At 37.0% G+C, this 15905-nt stretch overlaps 2 protein-coding genes across 2 annotated transcripts in view; one reads left to right on the top strand and one right to left on the bottom strand.

Moving 5' to 3' along the window:
- Window positions 1-13168, bottom strand: part of LOC121414208 (intersectin-1-like) — a 102705-nt gene extending 89537 nt beyond the window's left edge. The window contains exon 1 of the mRNA XM_041607293.1: window positions 12983-13168. The gene's annotated coding sequence lies outside the window, so the exon portion shown is untranslated. The remainder of the gene's footprint in view (window positions 1-12982) is intronic.
- A 307-nt stretch (window positions 13169-13475) lies between these two features.
- LOC121414210 (quinone oxidoreductase-like protein 1) overlaps window positions 13476-15905 on the top strand; it is an 85652-nt gene continuing 83222 nt past the window's right edge. Inside the window, exon 1 of the mRNA XM_041607296.1 lies at window positions 13476-13579. Within this exon, the coding sequence (XP_041463230.1) occupies window positions 13505-13579 (75 nt within the window). The 5' untranslated portion in view covers window positions 13476-13504. The remainder of the gene's footprint in view (window positions 13580-15905) is intronic.

Genomic DNA, 15905 nt, shown 5'->3' with positions numbered 1-15905 from the left:
GGAAAGTTGTCCTTGCCCCTTGTCATAATACCCAGTTGCCAATTTGAAATCTACATTCTATTAGTGATTTCAATTTTAAAGCAGCTATAACTTTCTTATTGCTTGTCCGATTTCTTTCAAACTTTCACCATTCTGTTTAATTTATTTTTCGCCTTCCCAACACAACATTTTATGGCCAAGGCTGGATTCCCCTTTAAGTGAAATTTTACAATGTAATTAACTTTCTTATTTTACATCCGAATATGATATTTTCAGTGTTATGCTTTGATGCTTGTTGGATTTTTCTCTTTTTATTCAACTTCAAGTCAACTTTTTGTTGGGGTGGACTTGTCCTTTACCAACTTTTCTTTATTGCACTCCGTTTCCCCCCACCAAAAGGGGGAATAAGGAGAAATCGAGCAGGACGCACAAGGCGGGCTACATGTGTAGCTCACAGGCATTCACAAAAGCAATAGAGTTGTGCGATACACCGGCTGCACTATGAATCCTATGGGACTAGTGAAAGACTTTAGTCAGTTAACGGATGGGACACCGAGGAGCGTATCGATTTCAATCTGTCTAGATCAGGGATTCTCAAATGGTGGCGCACCGAGCCTTGCGGAGTGGCACTTGGGAGCCGGTATAAAAAGTAAAAATAAGGTAAAAATTGGGGAGAAAGAAAGAATCTACCAGTAGCCTGAAAATAAGAATTTGGTGATCATTTTAATACAAAGAGACAACAACTCTTTACTCGACACTTAATTGCTAATTTATTTTCTCAAATTTTGTCCAATTTAGCACTCGATAACCCCTTATTATGGAGGATCGATGGTGTTCTCCTTACAAAGGACAAAGTTTATGTGCCACACAAGTGATATGAAAACCCTGTTTGTAGGATTTCTATTTCAACGGTGAGAAATTTTGCATTTCCAGAGTATATGTTTTGGTTGAGTTAAACATCAAATAATAATATGAATTTGGGACATAACAAGCAGAAACTTTGTTTCCGGAGCCGAATAAAATTTGAAGTTGTAAAAGTGAAATACATGCATGCTCAGATGTAATACCTGCATGCACTCTTGCTTCGGGCGTTAGTGAAGTGCAACGCCTTATTTTCAGCCCTTGCAAAATCGGGGAACATAACTTCAGCCACTGGCATACAGATGGGGGTGGGGATTGGGGGCCCCCAAGTGTTCCATGGTCAAGAAAAAAAAGGAGAAAAAGAAAGAGATGGAAAGGGAAAGAGTGGAACATTTTATTACTTTCCTAATTAAAAATGTCAAAATATAGATTTTTATATTGAAAAGTTCAATATTTCTGCTTCAGCTGCCATATCTAGCCCCCTCATTTTTTTTCTTACTCATTACGCCACTTCAGCCAATAGATCTGGTGCAGAACAGTCTTAACTAGTGGTATCATTCCCGTATGTTGTGAAAAAGTTACTGGTCATTTTTCTTCTAATATTAATATTGTGTAGTTTGTTGGCATTTGTATTTCTTCTGTTGATATTAATAAGAGCCCCTCTAGGCAATTTAAAAGGCCTCATATTCCAAAACTTCTGGGGGCTCTGCCCCCTTTAACCCCCGGCCACCAGGGGCCTCTGTAGGGACAGTGATTTTCTGTTTCAAGAAATTGCCTTTTCCGTTTCAGAAAATCTCAAATTCCGTTCCAGCATGTCAGAAAACAGAAATTCCGTTTCCCCATAGACTTTGTACACAGGGAAAGTGACAATTCCGTTTCCACATTGAACAGCAAAATTACACCTAAACACTCGCACTGGTCAAAATTGTATCTGCTTCTGAACCGACCTAATCGCATCTATGCGTGTGTATATAAATTTTTTACAAAGAGATTTAGCATGCATACATCCTCACCTTTCATATTATTAGCATTATTTCACGGTGAAATGATATTTCATCGATAATTTTGGGGTTTTTTTTACATCGTTATCATCAGTCAACGGCATTTGCAAATCCGCCATCTTGGATTTTAAGACCACGATATCGTGCTGTTTACATCTTCAAACGTAGAGGGCAGCAACACACGACGTGTAGTTGGAATGATATATGTGTACAGTGCAGTGAAGCCCAACCCGGCCGGCCGGGTACGGGGGTACAATTGAGTGTGCTGATATCGAGTGCAGTCACGATGTGTGAATTGTCATGGTTGTAGCGAAGTGAGATCGTGTTTTCTGGGGTTTTGTGGCCATTAAATATTCTCATTTTGTTGTGATTTTGGAGTAATTTGTGTTGCTATTCTGTGTATTTTGAGGGAAAATACGTTTTTCATGATTTTCTGTTTGATATTGCCACTTCCCGTTTCAAAAGGCCCTTTCCGTGAATTCCGTCCGTTTTCCGCGATCGCGGAAAATCACTGCCCCTACCTCTGAACCCCTCTGCTGATACATTGCTGGTTTGCGTAATGGATAGTGGAGCATTACAGCTTCTCAACAAGAAATGTGGTACTTCAAGAAATGTAATTGAGAATGGCTGGTCTAGAGTAAAATCCCCAAACATTGGAAGAAAATGACTTCAACTCGATCTTCCCCACAACTACAGGAACCTGCACTGGCAGGGAATTTGCTAGACCAAAAGCTTCGGTCTCTGTTAATGTTGGTTGTTCAGCTGAACTCCGTTGGCTTCACTCACCAAATACAGAGACCGAAGTTCTAGCGCGATCTGTACAGGGGACTCAATGGCCATATGTTTATGTACTTAAGATCGGACAAAACGGGGAAGTGAATTTGCATGACAGCCGAGGTAAGTCACTGTTTTTGTTCCTTTTAACTTGATTTTTCTCAGTTTTTTGGCAATTAATGCCAAGAGGGAATATTAATTTGCATTTTGGTTGCAATAATTTTCAATTTTTTTATTCATTAAAGACAAAAAATTGAAGAGCCCCGACGGGGGGATTTTGCATTGCAAGTCCCCTAATGGTGGCTGCACGATAGCGAGCCGTCTGTGTACGAGGAGAAATAAAAAAAAAGTTAAAAAACTCCTTGAAACAGACGGCTGCCAGCTGTCTAGGAATTTGCATGCATTGAGATTCATGAACACAGTCGATCCAGGTTTCTGCTCAAAAAAATATTCCAGGGGTAAAATCCATATTGACTTCCAGATATTCTTATGACTCTCGCTAATTATGGACTCCAAAAGAATCTCTTAAGGGGGAAGTGCTTTTCACCGGAAATATCACCGCCGAGACCACACATGTTCGATCTATCTCAAAAAAAATCTGCAATGGCTGCTGCAGGGTTCCCCATGGAAGGAAATATGGCACGATCTCAAACATCGGACATCTAGGCCGATTGAATTGGAAATGCGTACTCTTAACATGCGCGCTCATTTTCAGAACGAAGTCACGCACAGCTGAGCGAAGACGTCCGATGTTCAGAGGCGAAAGAGGTCCATTTGGTAAGTAAATTATTATTTACCAATACAGTAATACCTAATCAAAATCGGCATTTGTGCAGCTAAAATAAATTATATCAACAATCAAGCAAATATTTTGGAGTCCAGAGCTCGATTTAATTGCCAAAATTGATCATGGCAGCGGCACACAACTCTACAAGTCAGATATTTGGAAACTGCGTCCCATTTTTGGCAAAAAAGAGCTTCTGGTAGTAAGTAGACTGCTCTAAATAATTTCCGTTTACCATATTTTTTTCAATTATATTTTTTATGACATTAATATTCAACATAAATTGTACTACGGAAATAAACATGATTTTTATATTATTCAATATTTTTTTTTTTTTGGTCATATTAATTCTTTATGGAATTAGGCCCTACCCTTTACTTTTTTTTGAAGTGTCTCTGTCAGTCAATATTTGGGCACATTAACTTTACATGACTCCAGCATATCTTTTTCAATTCTATTTTTTATCATGACATTATTAATATTCAACATTGGGAATTATCGTGGTTTATGCAGAGCTACCAAGTCTCACGCATTATGCGTGAGACTCACGCATTTTGGACTCTTGTTCATCCCCTCAAATCTCTGTCTCACGCAACTATCACAGCCTATCCCCATATACTTTGTACACAATGTCTGTGATCTCACTCAGATTCACAGAAAATCTCACGCATATCTGGTCTTTGAACTTGGCATCTCTGTTTATGTCACCAGTCCATTCACTGCCATTTATTTTATCAACCAGTCAACAGCGGTGACTTCTTTCCATTGAACCATTGATGACGTACACACACAACAAAGAAGAGAGCTGAGAGTGAGAGGTGACAATTTCACAGTGATAAGGCCAACATTTGTACGTCTACGGAAACAGACATGATTTTTATTTAGTTCAATGATAGAATATACACTGCCTTACTGCGGCAGCCCGAACACGTACTGTGTTCGGGCTGCGAACATGTTTCACCCAAGCTCACCGGATCCGTACCGGCCAAAAGAGATTCGGGAATTTAATGATTATTAATAATATTGTACGAAATTGGGATGAAGGAATCAATACATACTTACAACTTAAGCCGCAATATTCACAATCCTCAAAACGAAGAAGTAATGTCCCAAAACTAGGCAAAAATGGAGGGATGTTTTTCCGATGTGCATTAAAAGTCGTTTGTACAGGAACCAATGGAGGATCGATATGCAGCCTTTTGACGAGGCAACGATATAAATTTGATTTTTGTCAGCAAACAGGCGAAAAAAACAAAAACAAACAATAAAAGAAAAATATACTTAAAAAATAAAATGATAATTGAATATGCGTAATATTTGTGAATTTTAGTAAGTTCGCATGTTCATCAGATTTGCCAATAGCACTAAAGTCCATATAGAAAATATAACTTAAGGCCCCGACAAAAGGCTATCATTCGATGCGTCGGAGAAAGATTACATGAATATTCATGAGTCTAGTTCCGTAAATTCTTGCTTTTCCCTTTGCCTGATAACAAGTCAACATTAGGCTTTGGTTTTTTCTTTGAAAGAAATAACATGTTTTCTTTTGAATTATTTGTTTTTCCTTTCTCCTTCATTTTTTTTCTTTTCTTCTGTTCTATTTTATTTTCCTTTGCCCTTTTTTTATTCTCGTTATTTTGTTCCCCTACCTTCTCTTCATTTTTGGGTCGGTTTTTTTTCTTCCTTTTTTTTAGTTTTCGCCTTTGTTTTTTTTTTATTCTTTTTTTCTTCTCTTTTTTTGTCTCTAATTTTCTTCTTGTCTTCTTTGTTTTCGAGAGATAATACTCATGGTGTCGTACTACAAATTTTTTATCATTATTATTATTATAGAAATCTACAGATATAGGTAAATAAACAAGCGAAGAAATAAATTAATACTCATATATTAAAGGAATATTTTAGGGGCGTACCCAAAATTTTCCGTGGGGGGGGCAAATTCGTCTGCCCAAAAATTTGACAAGCAAAAAAAAAAGAAAAGAAATTGTCTTCAACCAGAAATAAATGATTTCGTACCAGAAAAAAAATTGACAAGCAAATAAGAAAAAAAAGGTCTACAAGTTCAAAAGAGGGGGCACTTGTGGCTCGTCGGGATCAGTTGTGATTCGTCATGGGGGCAGGGGTACGTCCATTGCATGAGTTATGACTCGTCAAAGGGGGGGGGGCAGTCTACCCCCCCTCTCTCTCTCTCTCTCTTAGGTACGCTTGTGAAAATATTCGTTGATCAAAATTACTGAGTGATCAGCAAATCATCTCTTTAAGATACTGATGCCCATTTTCTGGAACCCAGCAACTGAAAGGTCTGCGCTGACTCAGCCTAGAATCTAGAGGACTCCGTGATGTGAAATGATTTTAAAGACATTATCACGGAGTCCAATGCTGGCTCCCACATATTTTAATTTTGTTCTTTCTCTCTTGTTATGTTTTCCATTTTATTTATTTTGTATACTGTGCATGCATGAATCATTCTGTCAGTTTGAATTGTATGTTGTACGTTTTAATGAGAATTTAAAATAAATAAATGAAATGAAAATATATGCAAATCTCATTATCATCCAACAACCATTTTCATATACTCTTGATGCTTATATCAATATCAATTTGTAATTTGTTTGAACGGAGATTATAAGATGATCATGAAATATGATTAAAATTCATATGTTTGTTTCTAGATTACTATGTAATCTTTCATCTTGTTGGCATTCTTTAAGCCTCAATCATTGAGTATATAAATCTCTGCGGGATAAGTATAGGCCTGTAATTACAAAGAATTGAATTGCTCATTACATATAGGATGCATAAATTCGCCGGGAATCTTGCTTATCTGATTGTTTTCCTGGCATCCAAGAGGCGCTTTTTTCGAATACGTCCCGTTCTTTATATATCTTAATTGTTTTGCTTATAAGAATTAATGAATAATAATGATGACACTAAATCAGCTTATCTATATTTCTACTGCAGTACCACTGAAGTATTGATGCAGAAATCAAATTTTGTGATAGATTTTGTCATAACATCCCAATAAAAGTCAGGCCTTTGTCATGAACCTTTTCCATTTTTCTATAACAAGTCAACGTTCTCGCTACCACGCGTCACGGTTGTCGGGCGCCGACAACCCTGAAAATTTTCAGGGGAAATCCGACAACCGTGAACTTCCCCGACAACTGTAAAACAGGCCTAGATCTACAAAAAAAACTGAATATATTTAATAACACAATCTGCTTTTCAGATCCTAAAATAAACTTGACGATTATTTCGTCCTAGATTTCTTCCCGGGATTTCTTTGACTCACTCACTACGCTATACGATACGACCTCGACTCGAGGCCCAATCTCTTTTGTGGGAAGCGCGAAGATGTTTACCTCGCATTTGCGTATCGCATTGCTCACATTATTTACCGGTACGTCTTTAAAATGGTAGTAAATACGCTCAAAAATAAAGTGAGTTGAGAGGGGTACCATAGGTTACTGGGTTGGGCAATGTAATTATCAGATTATTAGGAATTTCATTTGATATTATCCGCGGATGTATTCACTTATTTTGTCAAAAATAAAGTGTCAAAAATAATATCAAAATTCGATCGGATTTTAATTTCATCTCGTCCCAGCCTTTGCTACATCGGGGCTACATCGACTACGGTACATGAATTCATTGAATGCTTTTCTGATGACACATCCTAGATCGAGCGAATTGAGAAAATTAATCAAAGATCACGTTGATAATGACAAAGCCAAAGGAATGGATTGACATAATGTCCAACTCATTTACTTACAGCATAATGATTTATTCACATTTATATTCCGATTTTACTCCATAATTTCCAAAGTCTTGATCTCTACATCGATTTTTTCAAAGTGTTGATTAATTTCGCGACGGTGTGTACCAAGTTCTGTATCACTGCACTAGCGCTCGCAACGACCACATTCAGGAAAAAAAATCGCACATGGCATCAAAATCCTTGATCTGGGGATCCGAGTCTTCCAGAATTAGATGGGATCCAAAACTAATTCAGTTTGAATGTTTTTTTTTCAGATATTCATTGAATCTGTTACAATTTTCATAAGTAATGTTCTTTATTCATATCATTCACATCATTACAACTCATCTTTTTAATGTGACTTATACGTACATACAGTGTATTTTCATTTGTATTGTTCTTTATTGCTCATGGCCTGCCAATTGAATAATGAGCGCACCTGTCACGGTCCTGAGAAATGTTTTTAATCATCACAGTGAATGCTTTATGAATTTTGCTTAACTACGTGTTAAAATAAAATATTATTTGAAATTGATTTGTGTGAAGGAGAAAGAAAAAAATAAAGGAGGGGGGGGGGGTGGTCGTGGGCAAATGATGGGATGTTTGTGACTTTATGGAGGAGGGGATTGGCGAAAAGAAGTCAATGTTCGGAGCGAATGAAATTAATATTCATTTATGGATGTGTCTACTGTGATTGATCATTGTGGCTGCATAATCTTTATGGCGATTGAAAAATCCACCTTGGGTCGGGAGGGGTACGTGATTCAATAGATTTCGATAGAAGTACACAGGGGGATTGACAATTCATTCACGAATTGTGTGAACGTTTTAGAGGATATGTATTTCGTTGTTTACGCCCACAATGAGTTGCTGGTATAATTTGAATATCGTTGGATGAATTTTTCAATTTCACTGATGTTATATTTTCTATCAGAATTGTGCTTTTATACAGTTAGCTTTACAACGTCGTTAGCCTGATTACTGCGAGTGGATGATATTCATGAAATGAGTTAACGAGACGCGCCAAAGCCGATGGCACGTGATCTGATTAGTATTCATTATCTTGGGCTTGAGCCAATCATTGTGCTTGAACGGACTTTCCCGATTTCCCAACCTGGAATGTGTGCCACGTGTGTGACCTTTTAACCTGTTGTTTGAGTGCGAATCAGCTGATTTCGTGACCTCAAATATTCTTCATGTTGTTTACGCTGGATGAGTGCTATACTATGATTAAGAAAATATTTTTACTTTTAATAAACTGTTAAAACGTGAATTTTTGTAAATTTAAAACTACTCACCTAAAGTGATATTTTGATGCAATTTATTGAATCACGTACCTCGATCTTCCCACTCATCATGCAAGAAAATATTTTTTAAATTTAAATGTAAAGAAAGATTATTCAGCCATCATCATCAGTAGAATTCTAAAAAATATATTCGCTTCGAATATTGACTTCTTCACCAATCCCACACACACGATCTCCATATCCCCTTGTCATTGTCCACGCCACGACCCCTCCCCTATCGCTCTTTCCCGTCTACAACCCCCCCCTCTTCCTCTCTCTTTTTTATTTGTACGCTGTATTTGTAGGCCTACATAGTGTATTACCTAAAAATATTTTTCCTATCAATTAACCTATACTTTCAAAACATTATAAATCGCAATTAATAACAAAATCGTAATATTAAAGTTTTATGAATGACTAAAATAATTCTCACGCTCGTGATGAGCACATTCATTATTTTATAGGTGAGTAACGAACAAACGCAGCAATAATTGACAGTGATAAAAGAATCTTGATAACAGAGTATAAGTGTAAACATCATCAACAGAAATCTTATGAGAGTTAGTTTCAGAGAGTATCTGAATAAACAAAACAAAAATTCATGCAAATTATATAAGTTAATTGGGGACCCCTTCTCATGAATACCGATGTCCATTACTTGGACTTCCGAGGCTTCCAAAAAAAGTCGGAACAATCCTTGGATTTCGTAAGGGCGTGACACAGCGCAAGCTCAAAGGGCTACGCATGCGGTCCGTAGATGTAGTCGGTCATTGACATAAGCAACACGCATTCACAAAATTAATCGCACTTTTACAAGGATGTAGCGGTCTAAACATTGAAATAATGGACTTAATTTATCGATGCCATCAATGTGCATAAATCAATGAACTGTAAGTATAAAATGAGATCGACATTTCCTTTCACCTTTTTAAGTTATAGATCTAAGTAATTGCCTTTCTGCTTCAATCGCAATTCGCGCAACCGTTACGGCTGTGTGGCCGGAAAAGCATTAAACAGACATAAAATGTGGTGCATTTAGCAGCAATCTAAGCTCGTCGATATTGATATTTTCGATAGCTACCGCGCTTCGCGAGGGAGGGGGGACACCCCCCTCCCGAACCCCCCCCCGTGCGTGCTTTGCACGCACCGAGGCCGCTGTGCGGCTTGTGTCGCTTCGCGCCGACAACCGTCAGAGTGGACCTGGCGAGAACGTTGTAACAAGTGCGTCGCAAGGAGGCGGTGGGGTGGCCTTCCCCATCCTAACGCCACCCCCAAAAAAAAAGAACATGAGAAATGGTGAGAGCGAAGGGTAAGCAATGGCGAAAAAGATAGCTTTGCGGGATTTTCTTTCTCTATAAATATTTGCTTCCGCGCAAGTTTGCGAGGAAATCATGAAAATATAGTTTTCTCCTTTGTTTACCTTTCCCCGTTTTCCCATCTCGGCTTAATGCTATTTTGTTTCGTTGCGGCATCAAGTTTTTAAAAATAATATTTGGGAACGAAACTTGTATTAAGATTACAGGTCAAAGTAATATATTTCTTCAAATTGATCAATACCAACTTTTCCGATCCCTAGGTAAGGGCGGTAAACTTTATAACAATGATGTCAATTACCCACAAAGGCTACTTCTTCCGCTTTTCAGCTCTTTACTAGTGAATTTATTTGGGGCCGCAGACGGCCTTATCATGAGCATGTAAAGGGGCAGTTATAAAAATTGTGAAAAAAGTACAATATTACTAGATGATGGAAGTTCATATGTCATCAATCTCCTGTCGCCTATTTTGCACCATTAATTTGATACTTTGCATGTCACTTTTTGTTCCTAATCATTCAAATACACTGTTAAAAATGATTGAAAAAACGCTGTTTACGACACGAATCACACAATTGTTTAAACAAGTATTTAAAATCTTAAACAACACAGTTTAAATTCAAAATTTGATTATCAATAATTAAATTCAAATATCAAATTATCAATAATTAAAGCTTGATTGTTTAAGATTTTAAACACTTATTTAAAATGTTTAAACAACTACTGCGCAAATCACACAATAAATAGTGTTGTTTAAATTATTTTTTGACAGTGTAAGCACTTCATATAAATGAGCTCAATTAGGGGCGGAACCATGATTTTCAAAAGGGGGGCAAATTTTTCCAATGAAAAATTTGACGAGCAAAAAAAAAAGAAGAAAGGTTTTCCAACCAAAATTAAGGAAATTTCGTCCAGGAAAAAAAATTGCTAAGCCAAAAAAACAAAATGAAAGAAATCTTTTTAACAAAAAAAAAATTATTTGGCCCGAAAAAAATTTGACAAGAAAAAAAGGGGAGGGGGCACAGTTCGGTTTTAACACCATTTTTAACATCACAAATTTTCATTATGCTTCTCAAGGGGGGGGACGAGCCGGCTTTGCCCCCCCCCCCGATCCGGCAGTGAGTTCGATGTTTTTAATGTGAATTTGACAAGCAAAAAAAGGTCTTCAACATAAAATTGGAGGTCGTTTCGTATCAATTTTCTTTAGAAGGGGGGCGATTAAAAAAACCTATGCTACTGCCATGGTGATTAGAGATTATCAAAGCGGCAGAATTTTTTTTTTAATCATAATTATTTATTCTTTACAATATCTTGATATTTATTTTAAAAGGAGGCAAAGTTGTTTTTAAGTATGTCCTTTCATTTAAAATCATATTCATTCCTTCCTAATTGCTATAACAAGTGAAAAAGATGAATAACATCAATAAAATCAGGATTCATATTAAGAAAATCGTTATTCTAAATGTAAAATTAGAATCTGTAACTATTTCTTTAATATCTCATACTCACATTTAGGGAATAATCATAATACAGACTAAAAGTTTCTACATGATCTAGATATCTCTTAATATAATTATAAAACACAATCATGCTATTCGTAAATTTTATTTTGTTCAGTATATAAAACACACACACACCAAGAGAACAGTCATGCTCCCCCCCTTCCCATAAACAAAGCATAAAAAGAATGAAAAGGAGAAAGAAATATAAGTTTATAACAAATGACAAATAAAAAAATATATACATGTATTATAAAAACACAGAATGTAACAAAATAGAAATATATATGAAATAAATTATTTTTCATTAATACAGATTTTTTTTTTCAAATTAAAATGAAAAAATGGTATTGAATTACATGCCTAAATCACGATGTAACTGAATCGAGGCGACTTGCCGAAAGTTTTGACTTACATGCATATTCATTAAACTGTTTTGTAAAGGCAGAGACGTCATCTTATGAATATTTATATACGCATGCGCAGAAACTATTTTCACGTTCTTCAAACATGGCGATCTCGCGATTGGAACAAAAGTCCGAAAATTGACGTTCTTTCGAAGGATTTCTTTGAATTGTATACATCAGTTTTAATTGAAAGTTAAGCTAATTTAGGAACAGTTTGTTTAGGTAAGATCGATATTAATCGTTAGATTTTTAATTCATTATTAGGCCTATTACCGGTTTTCTAATGCCAAACATCGCGAAGTTTTGTACTCCGGTGAGAATACATAGTAGGGTGTCTGAAGCCACACTGAAAAGTGTCAGCATAAAACAGGCTGATTTAGGGGAAAATATGGCACATATTTTTCGGGATGTTCAGGCAACTAGAAAAATGTGATCTGAATTGATTATTAACTTGTGTTTGGCATGTATGGAAAGAGAAAATTCAGGGGCTTCTTTTGACAGTAAGGACAAGTTTATATGATCATTCTAAATAAGGATTTAGAGATAAATTGCAAACCCTTATTTTTGTGTGTGTTGAGATTGCCATTTCCCCATGCGTTTTCTATGGGAAAATGAAATTTCTGTTTTGCACAATTTTTTCACTTTGTCGCAATTTTTCATTGTGATCTGGTTTCCAAATCTTTATAAAAATCATACCATCAGAAAGAGCATAAAAAATCCTATTTGACTCTTTATGGACAAGTTTTTGGCATTAATACTAAATTTATAACAGCTCTCGGAAGCTAAAAATTTGGATTTGTGTGTGTCCATTTCTTAACTACACAGTCTATGGCAGAAAAATGCTGAAAATTTACCTAATTTCATTCTTCTTTTTTGCAGCCAATAATTGGATTTTTTTCAAAAATGTTACATTTCTGTAAGTCTGAAGGTCATTTCTCTTCAAATTCACAAAGAAAATGTGATATTTTCTTGAAATAAGAAAAATAATTTTTTTCTCCAGACACCCTAATACATGGAGGAACTCAGGACGGACCCCGACACTGTCTCTGAAGACGTGTCGGGGTCCCCGGGGCAAATACACTGCCCACACTCCACACGACCACAGTCACACCAGTGCACCACAACTTGCATGACAAGAGAAGCTAGAAGTGGCACTGCACTGGCCAGTGCAGTGTGGTCACAGGACACAGATTGAATTTAAAGGAAAGACCTCGACCTCAGGCTCAGCTCAGTCATGTCACACAAATCCGTTCCCACTCGCACTATCGCAGATCACAATCACACCAATTGTGTGGCAGCACATCGATTTGGAAATCATACTCACCAGTAATAATATTCAAATATTGATGAAATGTTTAATCAATGACAGAGGGGAAGCCGACAAAGGTCCTTTGGAAAGGGTGAACGATGGGGAAATCTAGTAAATAAAGAAGTTAATCAACTCGGCTCGGAGACAGAAATTGGACTCGCCCATCTTCGTCTTGCTAGAGGAAATGTAACCCGCCCACCCTTTTAGAAAGCGCAAGTTTGATTGGTCAATTTTCTGAGAATGTGGATTATTACAAGTTTCAGAGTAGACTCGAAATGAATGATACTAGCTACAGACTTGGCAGTTGTATTATTGAATCATCTGACACTTCTATTGCACAATGAAATATATTATTCGATTTATAAAACATCAAGAAAACAAGCAAATCAGTCTTCCATAAGTTCTAGCACGCCCCTTCTATACGAACCAATAGAAATCCATGTAACAGCAGTAAATAATCACAATGATGACCTTTGACATATATCGTCTGCTTACGTTAAGTTACTGGACTTTCGCCGAAGCAGTAAGTGAATATTCATGATGAAATTCGTCTATTGGTCAGTAAGATCAGACGGTCCGCTCATAAAAAAAGAACTTTTACTTGGGAATGAGGTGAGTGACGTGAATCTGTAAGTTAAGACAGAATTTGAATCGAACTATGGGAACTTTGATTGATTTTGATGATGATGTGTCATTGTGTGTGCGTGCCTGGCTTTGGCTAGCTTCCGCGCACTGCTCTCAACAGTCATGCATGGGACTTGGCGCATGCAGGCTCTGTCTCTGAGCTCTGTGGCGCGGCAGCCGCCGCGGCAAGGGCGCGGCCTGGGCGCCGGTCCAGGGCGGCATACATGATGTAGCTGAGCTGAGTGAGTGACTGACTGAGGCTGAGGGTTGGAGGGAGGGGGACTGACTGAGGGTTGGAGGGAGGGGGACTGACTGAGGGTTGGAGGGAGGGGGACTGACTGAGGGTTGGAGGGAGGGAGTCAAAAGAGCTGGTACTATGGTCTATGGAGTGAGTGAAGGAGCATTAACAAAGACATTGTTTTGATGTTCTTTTTGAACTAATGACAATAATGTTTGTTACGGCATTTAGGAACAACCGTTCACTTGCCAGTAGTATTTTATTCGGGCACCTGCATGGTTCCCTATTTCCAACTTAACTCCATTCACTTTGTACACAAGTGCATGTACACAAATCTACAAGTGGTTCCCAAAACCACGATTTGGCCGTTGTTACTGGTATTAAGGATGGAGTGATTAAAATCCAAATAGTATCATTCATACTGTCATGATGACAGTATGAATGATAGACATCAGCTGCCAGCTGTCTGTTTCGAGGAGTTTTTAACATTTTTATTTTTTTAATTTCTCCATGTACACAGACGGCTCGCTATCATGCAGCCACCATTATAGGGGGTTAACAATGCAAAATCCCCCGATTGCCATGGGGCTCATCAATTTTTGTCTTAGACTTTATTTCATAAAAATATATAACGAGAACTGTACACCTCCAACTTCTTGGAGTTGGAGTATCATATTTCGGAGGAACGTTATATACCAAGTAGTACTAAAATAAAGATTGTTATTCCGTTTACGCGTTTTGGCCTGAAATGCACCAAAACGTGGAAAATAAACTTAAAAGGGGGAAAACAGTGTTACTGTTGCGCAACTTCACTTACCTGTTTTATCCAAACTTAAAACACGAATGTAAACATATGACCATTGAGTTCCTGTACAGATCGAGCTAGAACTTTGGTCTCTGTATTAGGTGAGTGAAGCCAATGGAGGTCAGCGGAACAGCCAATTACATAACAGAGACCGAAGCTTTTGGTCTAATCCTGAAGCTTTATAGCTCTGTAACATGACCGTTTGTACACTTCCAAACTCAGTCTCCTATGCTCTCCTGTACTCAATCAAACTAAGCTCTCCTTTAATTAAACTAAAATTATTAAACTGAAGATAGGGTGAACCCAAAATAAATTAGAGGTTGACAAGATGAAGTCCAGATCAGCACTGACTTTACTTTCCAATGTTATCTTCTGCCAATCTACCCACATTGGATAATCATAGAAATCAACCAATCAAATACAAGGAAAATGGTATGAACTATAAAATGAACTAACCCTATTTAAAAATAAGAACCAATCAGAGAATAGAGAAGGGTGATCATGAGTTAAACTGAATCCTAATGAGAATTAAACAATAAGACCATGTGGAGTGGAAAGCTAATGGAAAACCAGGAAGCATGACTGAGGGGAAACTGAATGAATGAATGAAATGCAATGAACCTGTGTTGCTATGTGAGATGTATTGTGGAGATGGAATGAAAGATGAGATCATGACAATGTATGTGGATTGAGAGGATGGAAAGAAGGATGAGATGAGTAGGAATGGAAATAAACAAGTTGAATGTAAACAATAAAGTATGGAAAGCCAAATGTAAGAGTAAAGAGTAAAATAGATAGACCCAGCAAAATTTACTGTTACATAAGATTCCCTCTTCATTAAAAATGTCCTCATTTTTCATATACACTCTTAAGTTTTTAAGTTTCTATTCATGTTTCTACCAAACTTTTTTTTTTTAACTGGCCAAAAATTCAAGAGGATAAAAAAAATAATGAAGGAACCTTAAATTTCAACTGTTCACAGTAATATCAATAAGTCATTACTTTTGCAACAATCAGCAGAACTGACATATTTCCAAACCCAATCTATGTAATAATTGCTTTCTTTTATAACGGTCGTCACTAAACAGACGATTTCAAAAAATGAAAAAAAAAATGTATATTTTGACTTCGATATTTCTTTCGAAGAGAAATAAGAATTATTCAAATCAGTATTAATTAATACCAATGGCCATCTGACTGTTAGTTGCAAAAGTACAAATAGTGTACATGTACATGTATATTAATACAATATGTATCAGCATATTGTTGTT

The sequence above is a fragment of the Lytechinus variegatus genome, chromosome 4 (genome assembly GCF_018143015.1).
Source record: "Lytechinus variegatus isolate NC3 chromosome 4, Lvar_3.0, whole genome shotgun sequence".
Lineage (NCBI taxonomy): Eukaryota > Metazoa > Echinodermata > Echinoidea > Temnopleuroida > Toxopneustidae > Lytechinus > Lytechinus variegatus.
The sequence above is the reverse complement of the archived record's forward strand: the minus strand, read 5'-3'. Positions and strand labels throughout refer to the sequence as shown.